Raw genomic sequence first — 19,002 nt, forward strand, 5'->3', positions numbered from 1 at the left:
TGCAAGTGTCCTTCCTCAAAACCTGACCCCAGCTTTCCCCCATTAATTGGAGAGAAAAGCTGCACATCTTTCTGAAACTGAGCACCAGTAGTTTTCTAAACTTGCTTCATATATATTTCCCCGCTGCCCAAACTAGGCAGAATTCATTATTCAATTCTCCTCTCTCTACCTCTCCTCTTTTTCTCTGAGGCAGTCCTTGTCATGCATCTTTCCCTCCAACATATCCCATATTTCTGCCCCAAACTCTTCTGTGAAACTGTTTCCTAATTTCCTGATTCCCCATAATTTTTAACCCCAGCTGCTGCTTATACATCAGAATGGCTTTTATTTACAATTTGGGTTCTAATTCTCCTCCTCGTTGTTTCCCAGGACTTGTTGCTGCTCCGTCCAAAATGAGTCTGAAGCTCATTAGTTCCCCACACCAGACCCTTTGTCTCCAGATTTGGCCTTATGGCCTCTGCCTCTCACTTGGGCCACATTGTTTCGCAAGCAGATCCATTCCCTGAAAATCCTCCTTAAATTGTGCCATGGCCTGTCCAAAACTGGGTTTTGGTTCCTCTTACAAACACAGCCCTCCTAATTGCTTTTCTTCACACACAGCTCTAAGTACCACTCAAGGTTCCTCTCAAACTTGGGCTCCCTTCTCACAAAAATGGTTTCTAACTTGCCATTTCCCATTCCTTTAACAGCACCATTCTTAAATATTCCAGCTGGGTTTTCAGCTTTTCTTGTATCTCAGTGTTTCTCAACCCTAGGTACACGTGTGAAAAATCAATCACGTGGGCCCCCCCTTCAACGATCTGGTGTAATTAGCCTAGGGTAGGGCCTGGTTATTAGTATACATTTTCGAAGCTCTCTCTAATGGGCAACCAGGGTTGAGAAACACTGCCTCCCCTCCCTTCCCACCAGAAGACCCTTCCCATCATATTCCTTTAGTGGGTGTCAGCCCTTTTTCTGCGGAAAAGGGTGTTGTCTTAGTCTTTCTCTCCCAGGAACGATCCAGAAATACCCAAAATACCTGCAACTGCCTCTTCAGTTCTCCTACCTCAAGTAACTCTGTTCTCAGCCATTAACCATTTTCTTCCCTTATTTCTTAGACTCTTATCTAGCTCCCACACTTCTGTTTCTTCCTTACATGCAGAAAGAAAATTCACTCCTCATTTCCTGGTTTGTTATAGTCCTGTTTGACCCGTTAACCCCTCCTCCCAAGCCCTCTTTACTTGCAGTCGTATTCTGCTGCTCTCTTCCTTTTCCAAGACTCTCCATGTCCATCCCCCTTTGCAGTCCCCTCTTATTTCGTCTTCTCGAAACCAGTCCCTCTGGAGCTGAGGAGGTGGAGGTGGCTATATACTTGGATGGTACTGGATGCAAAAGGTGTTACTTGTGGTAAAGAAGGCTGTGTGTGCTGAGGATAGAGTGCAGGTATGAGGGGGCATGATGAAGTGCAGGGGTGGAGGGAAGCAGAGGAACCTACAGGAAATCCCAGGGCATTGTGAGAAGGATTTTTCTTTTCTAGTCTTATGTTTTTGTCTCTGCAGTGGGGTTTGGAACGTGGTGTGGTCTCAGCAGGCCTTCTCTGGAGTCCTCCAGACTGAACTGGTCTAGGTGCCAAGTCCTTTGCAGGCCGAGCCCTGAGAGTTGAGCACTTAGGACCAACATGTAAGGGTCTTTTCACCAACTGTGAGTGTGAGAGACCTGAATTCTAGTTCTGGCCTTGCCAGTGTGCTTACATGTAAAAAAGAGAGAGTTGGGTTTGCTTAACTATGAAGATTCCTTCCAGATTCCTAAGTGGCAAAACAGGCTTGCTTGTCTCCAGAGCCCTTGCTTTTTTTTTTTTTTTTTTTCTTTCTGCTTAGTGTGTTGGTAATTTGAGGGGCTTGGCTGTATGAAAGGCAGGTGAAGGGAGGAGCCAGCTGACCTGCCAGGGCCTGGGCAGGAGCAAGGCCTGGGATCAGGCTCCTCCACTTTGGCCTGGGGGTTGGGTGGGGTGTGCAGGGTGTCTGGTTTCTTTGAGTTATGGCAATCTTGTTTCCATAGCATGTTTCCAAGCCTCCTCTGGCCTGCCCCTAACTTTCTAAAAGGAATCCTAGTAGGGCCCTAACTAAGGATTTGGATTAAGAGCCGGATGTTCTTCCCAGTCAGTGTTCTTGATGTTTTGTATCCACAGATGGGTGAGCTGGCTGGGAGTTTAGGGCCCATTGGGTGGGGGATGGGCTTTCCAGCTTCCCTGGCTCCAGTGAAATACTCAAGAGGTGGAAGCTTGGTTTCCTGGAAGAAATAGTTGCAGAGGAGCCTGCAGTATGTTTTGAAAACAAGGTTCTTCCTTTCCAGTTTTGTTCTGATTAGTACTTGCAAAATGTCAAAATTACTAATGGTGGGGGAGGGAAGAAGACACAGTACAAGAACTTTTATTATGGTTTTTGAACAACAGGTTTAAATCCAAGTAAATCAAGCTTCATGGCTTTTCTCTCCCTGGATTTGTAGGGTCAGGAAGATAGTCTCTGTGTAGGGCTTGCTTAGTATCTTGTGACAGTACAGTATGTGGAGAAGAGCTTGCTCTGCCTTGATACCCTTAATTACAATTAGTCCGTGTCTGATGGGCTTTGAGGAGAAGCATTTGGTTCCACAGGTGGTTTTCCTGGGCGGGGGCAGCCAGGCTACAGTGGCACATTATAGCTACTCTAAGCATCTCCACTGAATGGTTCCCGGGGTAATGGAATTTCTGTCTCTCCCCCTAAGAATTTGCTTTTGGTTATTCCTTATTTACTGGCACTGTGGCTTGTGGTTGTGGAGTGGTAGGGAGAACAGATTTTCCTTTGATGTGCCTTCAAGGTCATCCCATAGAGAGAGACACTCCTAGCATAGTCAGGAATCCCCCCAAATTGGAGGTATGCTTCAGAAAGCTGTGTGGACTAATAATAGTAATTCCTCACTGCCAGGAAATCCAAATTTAGCCCCAGAGCAGCTCAGAAATATAAAAAAAGGGGACTGAGGAGTGGGGTAGAGGGATGTTATGTATGTATATTTCTAGAAAAAAAAAAAGAGTAATTCATCCCTTTTTTGAATGGGCTACACAACAATACACAGTGTTGATTCAAGTTGGTGCCATGATTCGGAAGGCTGTGAAGCCTCATTGAAATCTATAGACCAGAAACGGCCAAGTAGGTGAGCAAGAATTTTGTTTCTTGAAGTGAACAAAACAGGTAGTTTCTGGTTAGCAGCAGCAGAGTAAAATGCTTTGTATAAGATAAGCCTTAAGAAAATTTTCCAGGTCTTTGATATTGTATAAACAATAAAGTAATTCTGTCCTGGGAAGAGAGGCTGGAACTGGGTGATGAGCTTACTATACAAACTAGATTGAGGTACTCGTAATGAAAAATTAAGGTCCTATTTTATTTTATTTTATTTTTTAATTTATTTATTTATGGCTGTGTTGGGTCCTTGTCGCTGCATGCGGGCTCTCTCCAGTTGCAGCGAGCGAGGGCCACTCCTCACCGCGGTACACGGGCCTCTCATTGTGGTGGCCTCTCCCGTTGCGGAGCGCGGACTCCAGGCACGTGGGCCTCAGCGGTTGTGGCTCGTGGGCTCTCGAGCGCAGGCTCAGAAGCTGTGGCATACGGGCCCAGTCGCTCCGCAGCATGTGGGATCCTCCCAGACCAGGGCTCGAACCCATGTCCCCTGCATTGGCAGGCAGACTCTCAACCACTGCGCCACCAGGGAAGTACCAAGGTCCTATTTTAAAGCATGATCACCTAGGTATCTACCCATCTCTGATAGCATATGTGATTGTGCCTACCTTTGGCTGAAGATCTACCAATATCAGGTGTGTAACAAGATAAGCAAATCTCAGAGGCACAGATATTCTATCTAGCTGCCACCATAAGTGTGTTTCTTGTGGAAAATCAACCAAAACCCAGTTTCGCTTTCAGTCTGTGATTCAGAGTGGTGATGTCATTTTATAATTTTATAATCATAATTTTATAATCGTGCTTAGCAAGTAGACTCCCTTTGGCACACCGAACAGCCCTAGTGAAATGACTTATGCCTGGCATCTGACCAAGGCCCCCTTCTCATATGGAAAGGGAATTGGCAGCTGGAGATCAGCCTGTCTGCTCACACTAGACTGAAGGTGGCCATTCACCTCCCATCTTTCTTCCTATTTCTTTTTAGCTAATTGCAATGGCAGCCCTGGATTGGTCCCTCTTTGCTGCGTAGGGATTAGGCATCAGAGACCTTCCTAGTCTCAGAGTAAAAGCAGCCCGTGTGAGGGAAGTCAGGGCACCCTAGAGAGTGTTCTGTGAGGGAGGGCTGAGACAGGAATGGGTCAGAAGAGGTTGAAAGAGGGGAATGAATATAGAATGTTTGGGAATGTGGTTTTTATGTCTTTTCACTTGATACCACAAGGTAGGTAATACTAAGGCCGTCTGATCCTCCTCTAACAGGTAATGGAAACCAGAGAGAAAGGGTGTAGACTTGAATAATAAGCTCAGGCCACTGATTCAAGTGAAACATGATCAAAAGTATATCAAGGAGAATATGGATTCAAGTATTTGTTGAATGTAGCTGAATGGAAGTTAGCCACAGAATTACTTTAATATTAAATCTCTGCTCTGTGTAGCAGGCTGTACTCTGCTTTGAGCAAACTAAATATAAAAATCAAAACTGACATAAAGTCAACTGGAGGTGATTCTTTAACAGGAGATCTTTTATTTTCTCAAGAGATTTTAGGTTACCTCCTTTAAATAGTAAGCACCTAGAGATTTAAAAATGGGATTTGAATTATAAAAATATGATTTACCAGCAACGTTCCCCAGGAATACATCTGTGGCATACGCTGCCTGTCTGTAGCCAGCGTATGAAATTATAACCTGCTAAGGACATTTCAGACAGCAGTTTCACAGAACACTTTAAATTAGAGGCAGCAGGATGTGATAAGTTGGTAGCATTCATATGTATCCTGAGGAGCGTTTCCAAGGGCATGTCTGATAGCAACTGAGAAAATAAAAGGCACTAACACATTGGCTCTAATCTCCCATCTATCTTCCGAATTGACTTGGATACCTGACACCCTCATTTCCAGCATGGTATTTTTTTTCTTCTTCTCCAAAAGCAAGACCAGCCCAGCTGGATGTTTGAGTTCAGTATGATACATTTGATTCTCCTTAATCAGCCTGATCTTTTCAGCCTGTAGACTGAGCTTCTTAAATCATCCTTTGGTGGTAGAGATTAAACCATGCCTGCCCCCCAGTGGAGTGAACAGGATATGAGGGAGGAATGGAAGAAGCTGGGCATTGGAGCCAGTAGAAACATGACTGAACTGAATATGAAACCTAACCTGACTTGGATCTTGTGACAGGGAGACTTGTGTTTAAAAGCCACTTTCTCTTGTGCTTAAGTTCCTCCAGGATTCACTATTCCTATTGAGGTTGGTGGCATATTTTGGCACAATACCATTTTGAACCCTAAAGCTGATACGAGAAGGCCGTTGCTGGGCAATTTTATGCCCCTGAATTACTTTAACCACCACATATGTACCCATATCCCTTCCCTTTTCATGTCAGAAATGACAGCCAGGTTTTTTTGAAAGAGAGCAGTTTGCCATTCGCACAGCAAGTAACTAAAAACAGATTTATTATGATGGATGATTAAAGTAACTATTGATTGTGATCTACTGTCTACTAAGCTTATCCCAAACACCAGCTGTTTCTCTTGGGGAACTGGAACTGGGTGTCAGGTTGGGGACCTGAAACACCCTTCCACCCCCCACTCACACACACACACACACACACACACACACACACTTGCTTTCTGTGCAGACTTTGTGGGGGAGGAAAGAGTTTCCAGGATCCTTGTGTGAGTGGGGAAGTAAATGATTTGTTACCGTGGGATGGACTGCTTGCATTTTTATTTGAAGGAGGAGCGAGATCATGACATCAGAAATATCACGATCTCATAGATTAGTGCTGGACGCAGGGCAGGCCCTAGGGGTTATTTCTAGGAAGACAAAGGGGATTCTGGATCAAAAAAAAAAAAAAACCCACCTTATTCTGATCTTTTCAGTGGGTTGGCCCCATTGCTTCTGCTATTTGCAAGTGAAAATTAGTTCAGAATCAAGATGGTGGTTGGAATGCGGGTCAGGAGTTGAATGTAGCTCTCCCATCTAGAGACCATTGAGTAGTAATTTCTTTGGAAGTGAGTTAGCACCAGAATTTTAGAACTGCTAGGGCCTTGGTGATCTGGTTGTTTTGTGAACGCATGCAATTCTCCTGGTATACAAGGCTACATCTCATCTATCTACCCCGGAGGTTTGCCCAGTCCTTGGGTAGCTCCACTGACCAATACAAGCAAGGCAGCTTTCTCCAGCAGCCCAGCCATCCTGGTGCTCCTGCAGCAACCTCAACAGAGGCCTGAAGGTGGTCACTAGGGAATGGGAAGGGAACCGTCCCATGTGGGGTGTGTGTGGGTGCCTTTATTTGGGGAAACTCCCACTTTCGTTTTTTTTTCTGGCCTGGACAGTCTTATTATTCTGTCCCTTAGCACACTGGAAGGGGGGATTTTTTTTTTTTAATTTTTAAATTTTTATTTTTGGCTGTGTTGGGTCTTCATTGCTGCACGCGGGCTTTCTCTAGTTGCGGTGAGCGGGGGCTACTCTTCGTTGCGGTGCACGGGCTTCTCATTGTGGTGGCTTCTCTTGTTGCGGAGCACGGGCTCTAGGTGTGCAGGCTTCAGTAGTTGTGGCTCGCGGGCTCTAGAGTGCAGCTCAGTAGTTGTGGCGCACGGGCTTAGATGCTCCGCGGCATGTGGGATCTTCCCAGACCAGGGATTGAACCCGTGTCCCCTGCATTGGCAGGTGGATTCTTATCCACTGCGCCACCAGGAAAGCCCTTCTTCTTCTTCTTTTTTTTTTTTTTCAATTTCTATTGGAGTATGGCTGCTTTACAATGTTGTGTTAGTCTCCAGTGCACAACAAAATGAATCAGCCATACACATATCCCCTCCCTTTTGGGCTTCCCTCCCATTTAGGTTACCAGAGTGCATTAGGTAGAGTTCCCTGTGTTATACAGTATGTTCCCATCAGTTGTCTATTTTATACATAGTATCAATAATGTGTATGTGTCAACCCCAGTCTCCCAGTTCCTCCCACCCCACCCCTTGGAAGGGGTTAACAGCTCATTGTCCCCAGCAGAAAGTAAGTCCTGTTCTTAAGAACAGTCTGTAGCCCAGGCCTCTGTCACGCTCCTTCTGCTCGTAGCTGTTGGTGAGGCCGAGGCGGGGAGATGGGATGCCCTGAGGCTTTCCAGAGGCCCAAGGAGGGGCACATGGTTAATCCCCAGGTGCTGATGCTTCTCCGGGCCCACTGACATTGCCTGGGAATTCCATCTCCCAGTGAAATTTCCAAGTGTGATTTCAGGCCCCTGGTTGAAATCCTTGAGAGAACAGAGGAGCTGAGCTATAGCAGTGATGGGTTTGGACTTCCTGTCACAGGTGGAATGCTCATGTAGGTCTGTTGGTATGGAGGGTCTCAGTGGGCTGCGCCTCTGGTTACTGTACCATTGCCATGTTAGGTGTGAGTTTAGTTCTGTTGCTCTGAGCCTAAGTGAAGAATCCAAATCTGGCACGCCATGCCATGTAAAGCAAAGGACAGTGTGCAGAATGGTGCCTCTCAACATTTTACAAAGGGTTTTCAGGGAAAAAAGGTCTTGATTTATAGCATTCGCTGTTTTCTGTGGTTTAAATATTCCCCCTGTGGCTGATTCAAGCTAACTAACATGCCATCGCTAAAGGCAACTATAGTTGGGAAGAGATGTGCACAACTGGGTGAGCTGGCTCCAGCACCCCACTGCAGCACCCTCCCATCTATGTTACCCACTGCGTTCCAGCTGCCCTGAGGCTGGTGTGCTGGGGCCAGGCCTTGCTGCTGAGTCATGGTGTTAAATGCACAGTTTTCCTCTTTCCTTGCTTCACTTGCTCTTCGCCTGTGGAGTGAGCTGCATCTCAGCCTAAAGAGCCAGTAAATTGGATTCAAAGAAGGAGTGGAGTAGATTTGGAGCCCTGTTCGGTCCACCTGAAAATCCTGGTGGCCAGTAAGGGGACACACCTGAAGGTGACAGGGAGCTCCTTTAGGAGCCTTTCACCGTCTGTGATCCATCTGATAATTGGCTTCCTTACTCAGGTCCTGGCATGTATACCTCCTCCTAGCAACCACCATGCCCGCAATATATACGTGTTGAGTGTCCATTCTAACCGCATCAGTATTACCTGAACTCCCACGCCCAGGTCAGATTCCAGCAAAGAAGGGCAACCCTGTGTTTGGTGGCACACCAGGGACTAACTCAGATGCCATCATAATACTCTGTACTATAGTGCACCTCCTCTCCGGGAGCCAAATCCCTGGATTTGATTCAGTTCTTGACCCTAGAGGGATTTGGGTAAGTGATTTCTTGTTTAGTTCCATTGTTCAGATCAGGGAGGCCATCATTGGAAAAGTGGCCTTGGGAGTTCCTCAGGGACTCCGTATCTAGCCCATGTGACTTCCTGAGGCCCATATGCCTCTCCAGCCTGAAGGGATTGTGTAGGCTTTGTGATTCTGCCACATAGGTTGTTGAGACATTGTTAGGGTAAGGAAAGGGGCTGGTGGGGGTCTGGGCCTCTAGGCCTACTAGGCAAGCCAGCATCTGGTTCTTCCCAAGGTCTGCCGGTACCACAGAGATTTGTTTGATGTTTGACAGGGGCTCCTTTGGTCAGACATATCCCCTTGACCCTGAGCCCTTCTGGGACTCTCTCTGCCTCTGTAGGATGGTGGGTTCCTGCCCTTTAAGAGAGAAGTAGTTCTGAGAGCTGTAGCTGGAAGGACTGGGGCAGTTGTTGAGGGAGTACTTGTTTAGGGAGAGCCAGGGCAGGGGTGGGGCAGGATGCTGAGTTAAATCTTCAAGACTTTGTGTTTACTGTCTCACTTTATCTCTTGCAGTAGTATTTTGCCTTTGAGTAACTGTCCCCAGCTCCAGTGCTGCAGGCACATTGTTCCGGGGCCTCTGTGGTGCTCCTGATGCCCCTCACCCACTGTCGAAGATCCCCGGTGGGCGAGGGGGCGGCAGGGATCCTTCTCTCTCAGCTCTAATATATAAGGTAAGGACTGTGGGGTGGAAGGCTTGGAGCAGCGCCTTCTCAGACACTGCTGAGCATCTGCTTAAGGGCAGTGATCACTCTCCTTAGTCTTCTGAGTCTTAGGCCAGGCCAGCAGGGGGTCTGGGGAGGACTTTTTCAACTGAGGCTGCTATGAGGCTTTTGGGGAGTACCAGGAGGATATCAGCACCAAGCAAACGCCCTGCCATCTTCTCAGCTTAGGTCAGCACTTTAGTGCTGGTTCTGGGCCCTGAGTGGGAGGTGGAAGAAAAAGTGGGGAGGGGGAACAGGGGGAACAGTGAGTGGAAGAATGCAAGAGCTCTTGCCTCGTGCTGCTCCTCAGTTTTTTCTTGAGGAATACCAAGGGCCAGGAGTTTTCCCATTGTCCTCGACTCTCGAGCATTCTGACTTCTGTCCCTTACCAGTCTGGGGGGCATGGGGCAGGGCAGTGGCGGGGGTGGGTGGTAAGGAGAGGGCGCCTTGCATCTCAGTCATCCATCACCCTGGCAGCATAGGGCACAGCCCAGGAGCTGTAGAGAACCCTGGGAGTCTGTCCTGAGAGTGATCTAGGCTGGGGCAGCTAGCCTTTGCTGCCTTTTAATCTCCTGTGAGGCCAGAAGTGGTTTAGCTTCTCTCTAAGACTGGCATTGAAGGGTGGCAGGGCAGCTGAGTCCTGGTCTCTTGAGACTGTGGCAGGGGAGACAACATGGACTCTGCAGCCACCTGGAAGCCAACTCGGGTTGACCTGTGCTCCAGCTGAGCCCTCATGAACATCCTCATTTGCTTCTAATGTTTCTCTTTCAGAGAAGGAAGGGAAAGAACATGGTGTTGGGGGGATAAGCATGGGCTTTTAGTCAGGGAGACCTGATTTGAATCTCAACTCTGCCATTTACTCACTGTGGCGCCTTGGGTTAGTTGCTTAATTGTTCTGGGCCCCCAGTATCTTACGTTTAAAGTGGGGATACTGATGCCTACCTCAAGTGCTTGTTGTGGTGACTGAAAAATGGGAAAGTACTTTGTACAGGACTTGGCATCTGGTGGATTCTTGGTAAATATTCCCTTCCCATCATGCTGGCTTTTAGCCGACACCAACTGGTCTCAGTGCCCGATGGCTCCATTTAGCCAGCACGCTGCTCTGCGTTTTCAGCGTGCCCTCTATCCCGTGCTACCCTGAGGTTGGGCCAAGAGGACTCCTTACACCACCTAGGTTAGGGAGCCTCTGATGTGGCCAGAAGCAGTAGTGACCTGGTCCTCTGACCTGATCTCCTCCCAGGACGAGAAGCTCACTGTGACACAGGACCTCCCTGTGAACGATGGAAAACCTCATATCGTCCACTTCCAGTATGAGGTCACCGAGGTGAAGGTCTCTTCCTGGGATGCAGTCCTGTCCAGCCAGAGCCTGTTTGTAGAAATCCCAGATGGATTATTAGCTGATGGGAGCAAAGAAGGGTAAGGAGCAAGTGCTGGGGAAGGGCAGGAAGCCTGCTCTAGAGAAGGGCGTATGCTTACTAGAGACAACAGATGGCCAGCCTTCTCCCCTAGCTCTCGGCTGCCCAAGCAGATACCATTTTGTAACAGGTTAGTTTCAGCCAGTAAAACAGGCCTGTTATAATGAAAGCAGATCATTATCACACATTAGCCAAATTCCTGTCATTTAATCACCCCAGTGGACATCAAATTCCCCTTGAGCCATTGTATAATGGTGCAGTTCAAAGGCCAGGAGCTCAGCGATACAGTGGGATTTCATTGGATTGGGCAAGGCCCTCCAAGCACCCAGCTGTGGAAGAAACAGTCCTGAGAATGGAGTTCTCTTGAGTGGCTCCAGCCTCTTGAGGAAACCCTTTTAGGAAGTGTTAGGGTCCAAAGTCCCTCTCAGCAGCAGGTGGTCACCATTAAACTTGGCAACTTTGGAGGACCTCTGAGAAACTGGGTTCTCTTCCTAGGTCCCATACTTTCTTGTGAACTGCATTAGTTAAGTTGGTTAGTGTTAATTTCAGATGAAGAACCTTTATTCCAGGAAGAGAGAATTCAGTGACATTTTTCTTAGGGATTGTGGTTTATTTTTTTCTGAACTCGGGGCTCCGGAGGTCTTGAAATAGGAACCTTCTTCCTGAAGCTTCCCTATTTACAGTGCTGGCTGTAAGCCTCAGGAAAGCCTTGGGTGGGGTGTAGAGGGGTGAGGCCAAAGTCTAGAGGGGGCAGTGGGCCTGAGTTGTTTTCCTTGCTTCTTGCAGATTGTTAGCACTGCTAGAGTTTGCTGAAGAGAAGATGAAAGTGAACTACGTCTTCATCTGCTTCAGGAAGGGCCGGGAAGACAGAGGTGAGGGGGCAGAGCAGCTTGAGACCTACTGCCCAGGCTTGGGAGGGGAAAAGGGGGCTCTTAGTGAGGTGGGTCTCCTGAGTTTGACATACAAACCCTGGGAGATCATGGGATTGGGAGTGTCCAAATTTAGGAAAGGCCTAGTGCTTATTTATTCCATCTTTGTTTTCGGTTTTCCCTTGATTTGAGCCTACCCTTGTTGTTTCTTACCAGAATCCTTTTTTACACTCTTCTTTTCTGCAGCTCCACTCCTGAAGACCTTCAGCTTCTTGGGCTTTGAGATTGTGCGTCCAGGCCATCCCTGTGTCCCCTCTCGACCAGATGTGATGTTCATGGTTTACCCCCTGGACCAGAACTTGTCCGATGAGGACTAATGGTCATAGAGGATGCTTTGCCCAAGAGCCACAGTGGGGGAAGAGGGGAAGTTAGGCAGCCCTGGGACAGAGGAGGGGGCTTCTTGCTGTCTAGGGAAGGACGCTGAGGGGCTCAGGGTGAGGGTTGCCTATTGTGTTCTCGGCGTTGACTCATTGAAATTGTTTTCCATAAAGAACAGTATAAACATATTATTCACATGTAATCACCAATAGTAAATGAAGATGTTTATGAACTGGCATTAGAAGCTTTTTAAACTGCGCTGTGTGATGTGCTCTATCTAGCCTAGGGGAGGACATTGCCTAGAGGGGGAGGGACTGTCTGGGTCTGGGGGCAAGGCCTGGAGAGCTGGTGGACAGCACTCTCAGGCTGAGGTTCCCCTGCTGTTGCGCTTTCTTTTTTGGTTTTTAAGACTTGTGTATTTTCTTTCCTTGCTTCCTGTCACCCCAGGGACTCGGGACTATAGGCTTTTCAGCCCCTGGGCAGTGTCCTTCAATTGTTTTTTGACACTCCACCTGGGCTTCTCTCTGTGCATTTGTGTCTGGCCTGGAGAAAGCAGGTCTGACCCTTCCTTTACAGCTTCGTGTTATTCTGGCATTTGGTTAAGCTGGCTTAATCTGTTTCATGTTATCAGTGCATTTAAAATAGGGGCATTGAAGTTCACTCCCACCACCAGGGCTTTTTTTGGGGTGCCTGGGCCTTAAAAAACACTAGCCAAACTCCAATTCTCAGATTACGGCGAGGAGTTCTCGCTCTTGGCCGCAGGCCCAAGGTATGTCCTTCCTAGGGTCACAGACAGCAGAGGGGAAGAGGAAGAGCAGCGCAGGGCCTGGGGGCTGTGGGAGAATCTGCTCCGAGGGGCTGGATGCCTTTGCCTGGCTAAGTCTAGTGCTAGCTGCGCCCCTCTCTAACAGGTTCTGAGCAGTGCCTGAGACCCTGCTCCCCAGGGCTTGGCAGTGGCACTGAGGGCGTAGAAGTGGCCTGCCCTTTTCTGTTTTCACTGAACAGCTTGTTCTAAGGGGGGAGGAAGGGGGAGAGGTCTAGACTGGGCGAGGGGGTGGGGGTGTCAGGGAGGCAAGTGTGTTGTGTTACTGTGTCAATAAACTGATTTAAAGTTGTGGTTGGTCTGTCCTTTATTCCTGTACCAGGGCCAGCTTCCTCTACTGCTGTCTTTTGAGTCTAGAGCCCAACCCAGCAGGGGTGTGATACATGCTTCTCAGGAAAAAAGAAGCAGTGCATCAGGACAGATGAACGGCTGAGGTCTCTGGGGCCACGTTACAACGCAAAACTCGGGGTTGCTAGGAGTCTGGGACAGAATGCTGGAGCCCCCCTAGAGACAGGTATGTACACAGAGCTTCATCCAGAATAGAGGCTATACATACCAGGATCCAAGCCCTTCTTAGTTTTTGTGTAGAAGGCTGGGTCCTGAAACTGGGTTTTGGCTTTCACATGGAGCTGCCTGACATTCCCATTCCTGGGGGTGTCTGAGGGAAGTGGAACACACCTTCCCTAGGAAGATAGTTTTCTCCTTTTGGAGCCCAGTGCCCTAAGGCATGGCTGCCCTTCCCCTGTACCACCAGCCTGATGGATAAGCTCTCAGTGGCATTGGAGGGGGCTAGAATCCTCTTCACCTATGTTCTCTTTTTTAATTTCTCGCCAGTATTTTTTTCCTTTTGCTTTTTTGTTTTCCCAAATGAAGTGCTGGGCATGTTCTTCCACCTCCTACAGCTTTAGAACTGTTTACTTACTTTTGAGCTGTGGCTGTCTTTACATCCTCTGAGTCTTTGGCCCATTTTCACATTGTTCTGTGTGGAGCTTACTTGTGTTTTCACCCTAGACAAGTCTTTAACCTTGGACTCTACCTAATACTCATGAAAAGGAGTTCAGCACCTCTACCCCACATGGTATTAGTAGAAAGTCTGGGCCTAGGGACTTCCCTGGCGGTCCAGTGGTTAGGAATCCATTCTTCCACTGCACGGGGCACAGGTTCGATCCCTGGTCGGGGATCTGATCCCACATGCCATGCATTGCAGCCAAAAAAAAAAAAAAAAAGTCTGGGCCTAGAGATGATTCAACTGAAATATGAAGGGTTTTGAAGATGCCTTCCACTGAGCACATAATCCTTAGAGGTATCATAAAGTCTGTAACTGAAAAGTGGTCATTACAGTGATATTTACAACAGAGATCCACATGAATGCTGACAATGGCCAAGTTAATGTAGGCAGTTTAGGATTTAGATGTTAAATTCAAACCCAAGGAATCTATAAGGCAGGGATAAGGAACCAAGAAAAACAGTTCTCATCTGCAAAGCTAGTGAGTGGACAGCAAACATGCCTGAGACTTTGCTGCCATCTGCTGGTGGCTCCTCTTTAACACAGCCAGAGTTAGAAAGGCTAAATTGGAAACCCAGGCACTCAGCTAAGATTTCTCTTTCAAAAAGAAAAAACTTCTGCTAGGTTAAGACCACTGTCAGGAAAGAAATATGGTACCCAAAATCTGCAATTAAAAAAGCAACTTAGAAGGGGAAATATTTTGGGAGTGGGAGGGTGGAGTAGGATAGGGGAGATATGTGAAAGGCAAACTAAGTCTAAATTTAAGAACAGGGACATTAAAAACTTTATTCAATAAATACAACAAATAATTTAAAAATATACTTCAAGTCCAAAGCCAATTAAGAGCAGGAAGTAGAGAGAAGGGAAAAAAAGAGGGGAGGAGGAAGTCAGAGGAAAAGGAGAAAGTTCAAGAGGTGGAACAATGGTTTGGTTGGGCTGTGTTTCCGAATGTACCACCCTTTGAAATTCTGATCAAATGCTCTTGACCCATAAGCCCTTAGCCCTTGTTCTGATGGGGTAGCCACAGGAATTCACCGGCAGGAATGATTCTCTGGGCTCTGGATCGGAGCAACTTTGGAGGCTGGCATCTGGGGGAGTGTTAGAGGCTAGTTTCCCACTCATTCCTAAAAACCATCTGATCTAATGCCCAGGCAGGTTTAAGAAGTAGTGCAAACTCTTAGGCAGAGAGCTCCCAGCTGCATAGTTTCACAGGTGAGTGTCCAAAGCCAGGGCCTCTGGGAGACAGGTCCCAGAGTACCCAGGGGTCCAAAGCCACTTTGGTGAATGGGATCTATGGGAGAAGACAGGAGAGGCCAGGGCACAGGATAAAGCTCCTGCGTAAGCCCGCGGCCAAGCTGGAAAATACTGCTGGGCAGGAAAGGGCTGCAGGGCAGGTAGTCTGGACACTGATTCAACAGCTTGCCATCAGCCAGGGAAGGTGGAGCTGAGGATACATGTGGAGCAGGACCAGGAAGATGAGGAAAGCTGAGGGAGAAAAGTGAGGAGAGAGGAGGCAGCTCAGCAGCAAACTCCAGGAGAAATAACCAGCAGCCCTCACAGATTTGTGATTGTCTCTTAAAAAGATTTATTTTCTCTTCTTGCCTGAATGTACAAAGGCAAAAAGAGTACAGTTTGTATATATATATATTTATATATATATATAAAAAAACAAGGAACTTGGTAATGTACACTTTACAGAAGGGAAGAACCAGGAAGACTGAAATTAAATCCAACAGAGCAATGCCAGTGGGACAAAAGCTATGAACAGCAACACTGCCCCTCCAGCCCGGGCCTCCAGCTCGCCCCAACCTGCTCCCAATGGGGGCTGAGCACCAAGGCAAGCGGGTGGGCTGGGGCAGGAGGGGCTGGGGACGGGGCCTGGGAAGGGCTTGATCCCAGGAGGGGCCCATGGCAGAGGATCATCAGAAAGCTTCCTGGGATGCCCTAATAATAAAACAAATAACAAAGGCCCAGAATTATGGGGCCAACTAGCTGCCCAGTTGAATCTTGGGGGCATCAGAGTAGACACTGAGATGGTGGTAGGGTACATGGGATAATAAGTGGCGTGGGTGACCTCAAAGCCCGTATACAGTAACACTCTAGCCCTTCTGTAGTCTTACCCTCCCACTCCCGAGACCAAGGCCTTCCACCCCCACCTTGAAGCCTGGAGAGAAGAGGTTCAAGAAGCATCATTTCATTTCATGGGGTGCCCTCTTAACCCTTCTGAATGTGGTCCTTTGACCTTGAGATGTGTGGAGAGGGTGAGGTAAGAGAAGGAAATACACATGTATACATACATGTACAGGCAGGGAAAGGGGATGAAGGGAACTGGCACAGCTTAAATGAGGAAGAAGCAGATGTGAATCCTAAAGAGCAGCTCTCCAAGCCTTGGCTGTCCTACCTGGGGACAAGGCTTCTTCCCTCCAGCTTCTCTGTGGGGGCCTGGAGGAGCAATGTCTGTCAAAAGAACTGGGCAGGGGTAGCTCAGAGAGAGCCTTGGTCTGGTGGTCTCGGCCCTTAGCAGCAAACACTTCCAGCCTTTGCTGGGGTAAGGTGGGTGGGAATCCTTGAGTGTCTCATCCCTATGACCAGGTCATGGGTGCCACAGGTTCCCCCTCTGTGTTCTTTCTCCCCATGGAGAGAGGTTAGGGGTGGACAGCAAACCCTTCACTCAGTACTCGTTAAGGATCTCTATTTCATCCATCACTGCTGCTGTTCTGTGTTACTTCAGGGAGGGAAGACTGGACCTGGCAAGGATCGGGGACCAGGAGGATCAGGTAAAGGCAGTGCCATTCTGCCACTGTTCCTTTTACCTGCTCTTCTGGGCAGCTCAGCTCCTGCGTTTCAAGGGAGGCTTGGATATAAGGATTAAAGAGCCAAATGTTTTTTAAGGAAAAAAAAGAAAAAACTGTTCCCTTCTGCAGAACCCAAGGATGCCCTGCTAATACAGAAGCTCTTCTTCTCTGTTACAGAACAAAGTGGAAAGGGGCCATGCCTGCCCAACAGGAAAGAAAATGACTCCAAATGGTTTCTTCACAATATGTACAGAGCACGCTGTAAAAGCCAGCGCCAGATACAAAACACACAACAATATTTAAAAACAAACAGGAACAGAGATGGGGCCTTGGCTCCACCCGACAGAGTCTGGGAGGGCAAAATCAGGCTGAAATTCAGGTGGGATGAAGGTGTCCACACCAACGACTTCCATGGGTAAAAGGGAAGTCACTGCTCAGAGCACTGCCCGCTGGGGCATCAGGAGGCAGAAGGACTGAATGGGGAAGGGAGGCTGCCTGGGGCCTGTTAAGAGGTCTAAATCAGTGGGGTTTTGGGGAGGGCTCAGAACCCAACTTGAACAAAAACAAGGACATGGAAACCTAGAGGAAAGGTCTGTAGGTCAGAGGGGCTCCTCTTGGGCAAGAGACCCTAAGCCTCTCTAGAACAGGGCTCTGGGGATCTTGGAAAGCAGCCTCCACTGGGCATTGTGCTTACCGTCTTCCACCTCCATGCCCCAAACTGTCAAAGCCAAGTCCCTGCTCTTAAATGGTCATTTTTGGCACTCTGGTCACAAACACCCGTCTCTAACCTAGGTTGGTGTCTGTCAGTCTTCATCTCTCTCTCAATCCACAAGGTCAACGAAAGACAGGAGAGGAGGAAGACAAAGGGATGATACCTCAAAAACTAAGAGCTAAAGCTCCCCACACCTTGGGGAAGAAGTGACTCCAATAAAGCTACCAAATCACAGTCACTTTCCCAGTGACACAGCATAAAGCCTGGACTGGGACTGCATTTCTAAGGAGAGCAGAGAAATGTCTCTGCCTCAAAGCACAGCTCCACTGACTACACTCTGTGGCTCCGAGGAGTAATGGCTTGCATGTGTTATCCCAGGGTCTAAGGAACAGATAATCTCCCGTGGTCAGTAGCTCCTAAAACAAAAAAGTGTGTTACAAAAAAACACGGCTTATGTTGGCACACATGGGGTTACAGGTTGAGCTACATAAAGTCATGTAGTTGTGTACAGAGAAATTGGGCCGTATAGACTTACGGCCCTAGATGAGGAGGATTCTCAGATGGCTGCTTGGACAGGACATCTCTTAGAAGGGCTGGGTGCTCCCAGGGCCTGCCTCCTGGCTTGCGCTCAGGTGACCTGGCAGACTCCAAAGCTCCCCATGCTGGGGGATACTGTTTTACCTGCCTGAGCCTTAAGAGCCAAGCAGTGGAAAAGAGGAGGAGAGATCAGTGTGGGGATCCCCCTGGGAGAGGCACCAAGGGGTCGGGAGGGAGGTGAGAAAAGGGCAAGGAGTGGGGGCTAAGCAGCAGCAGGGCTTAGTGGGCTTGCAGCTTCTAGTTCACAGACTCCAATTCGTGCTCCAGCTCCAGCTCTCGCCCGGAATCCGCAGGGAGCTCTGTGCTGGTGCTGGGACCCCTGGTCCTCTGCCTGACAGGCAGCCCAAGGCCATGGTGGGGCAAATGCCTTGGTCTCCCTTTCCAGGCTGGGCTCTGAGCGTTTACATGTGCCCATGTGAGAGGGGAGAAGTCTTCATGTTTGAAGACCTCGTTTTCACAACTGCAGGGAAAACAGCCCCCAATTTCTTTCCTGAGATTCTAATCCCTCCACGTGCTGCCAGTTCCCAGGGCCCAAACCACTGGGGAGATGCAGGGTCTGGTGATGGTGGTAATGATGGTGAGAGGGGTATGGCTGCTGTGCTGTCTTCAGACCTTACCCAGTGCTCGGGGGTCCCTCCCTGGGGGGCTTGGTACTGCTCCGGCAGCTGACCAGGGGCTTGGGGAACAGACCAGTGACTTCTCTGGGCTGAGGCCATGTTCCCCTGGTTGCTCCCCGTGCCTTCACCTCCACAGAGGCCACAACAGTCACTACTGTGGCCAAGAGAATAAATATGTTTGCTAAGTACCGGCTCTCCAGCTCCTGAGGAAGAGGGAGGGTCAGGGAGTCCGGGGATCTGGTGGAGGCAAGATAACCAAGGGTCTGCCTTCAGTCATGGTGGGAACGGCAAACAGGATGATCAATACCATTTAACCGATGTCTAAATGGCACCTCCAGCACCTCCTTGGGTGAGCCAGTCCGGGCCTGTGAAGCTGACTTTATCCGGGCACTTGGTGTTCTGCAAGGGAAACATGGACAGATAACCAGGCATTCAGCCGGCTGGTAAAAACAACCCCAGGGTGGTGCTCCAAGAAAATGAACTGCACAGGAGGCCAGTCCTGGTCGCTAGGGGAGGCGTGTTCCACAGCTCCTCTCCGCGGAGGCAGATGGCTTCATGGGAGACTTACACAAGAAGCTTGCCCAGGGTTCCACCATTTCCAGACCACAGCCCACAGAGCTATCCTTCACCGTGG

General features: G+C 48.7%; 2 protein-coding genes across 7 annotated transcripts in view; one reads left to right on the forward strand and one right to left on the reverse strand.

Annotated features, from left to right (window-relative positions):
- OAZ2 (ornithine decarboxylase antizyme 2) overlaps window positions 1-12,860 on the forward strand; it is a 67,492-nt gene extending 54,632 nt beyond the window's left edge. Inside the window, 5 exon segments of the mRNA XM_057542383.1 lie at window positions 8,969-9,044; window positions 9,046-9,126; window positions 10,397-10,572; window positions 11,358-11,443; window positions 11,687-12,860. Of these exon segments, the coding sequence (XP_057398366.1) occupies window positions 8,969-9,044; window positions 9,046-9,126; window positions 10,397-10,572; window positions 11,358-11,443; window positions 11,687-11,817 (550 nt within the window). The 3' untranslated portion in view covers window positions 11,818-12,860.
- A 1,565-nt stretch (window positions 12,861-14,425) lies between these two features.
- The window catches only part of ZNF609 (zinc finger protein 609), a 232,199-nt gene continuing 227,622 nt past the window's right edge, over window positions 14,426-19,002 (reverse strand). For 4 of the 6 annotated variants that reach the window (XM_057542958.1, XM_057542959.1, XM_057542957.1 and 1 more), the window contains one exon: window positions 14,427-18,767. The gene's annotated coding sequence lies outside the window, so the exon portion shown is untranslated. Of the gene's footprint in view, window positions 18,768-19,002 lie in introns of all 6 variants that reach the window. The other 2 variants (XM_057542961.1, XM_057542960.1) reach the window with 1 other exon arrangement.

The sequence above is a fragment of the Balaenoptera acutorostrata genome, chromosome 3 (assembly GCF_949987535.1).
Source record: "Balaenoptera acutorostrata chromosome 3, mBalAcu1.1, whole genome shotgun sequence".
NCBI lineage: Eukaryota > Metazoa > Chordata > Mammalia > Artiodactyla > Balaenopteridae > Balaenoptera > Balaenoptera acutorostrata.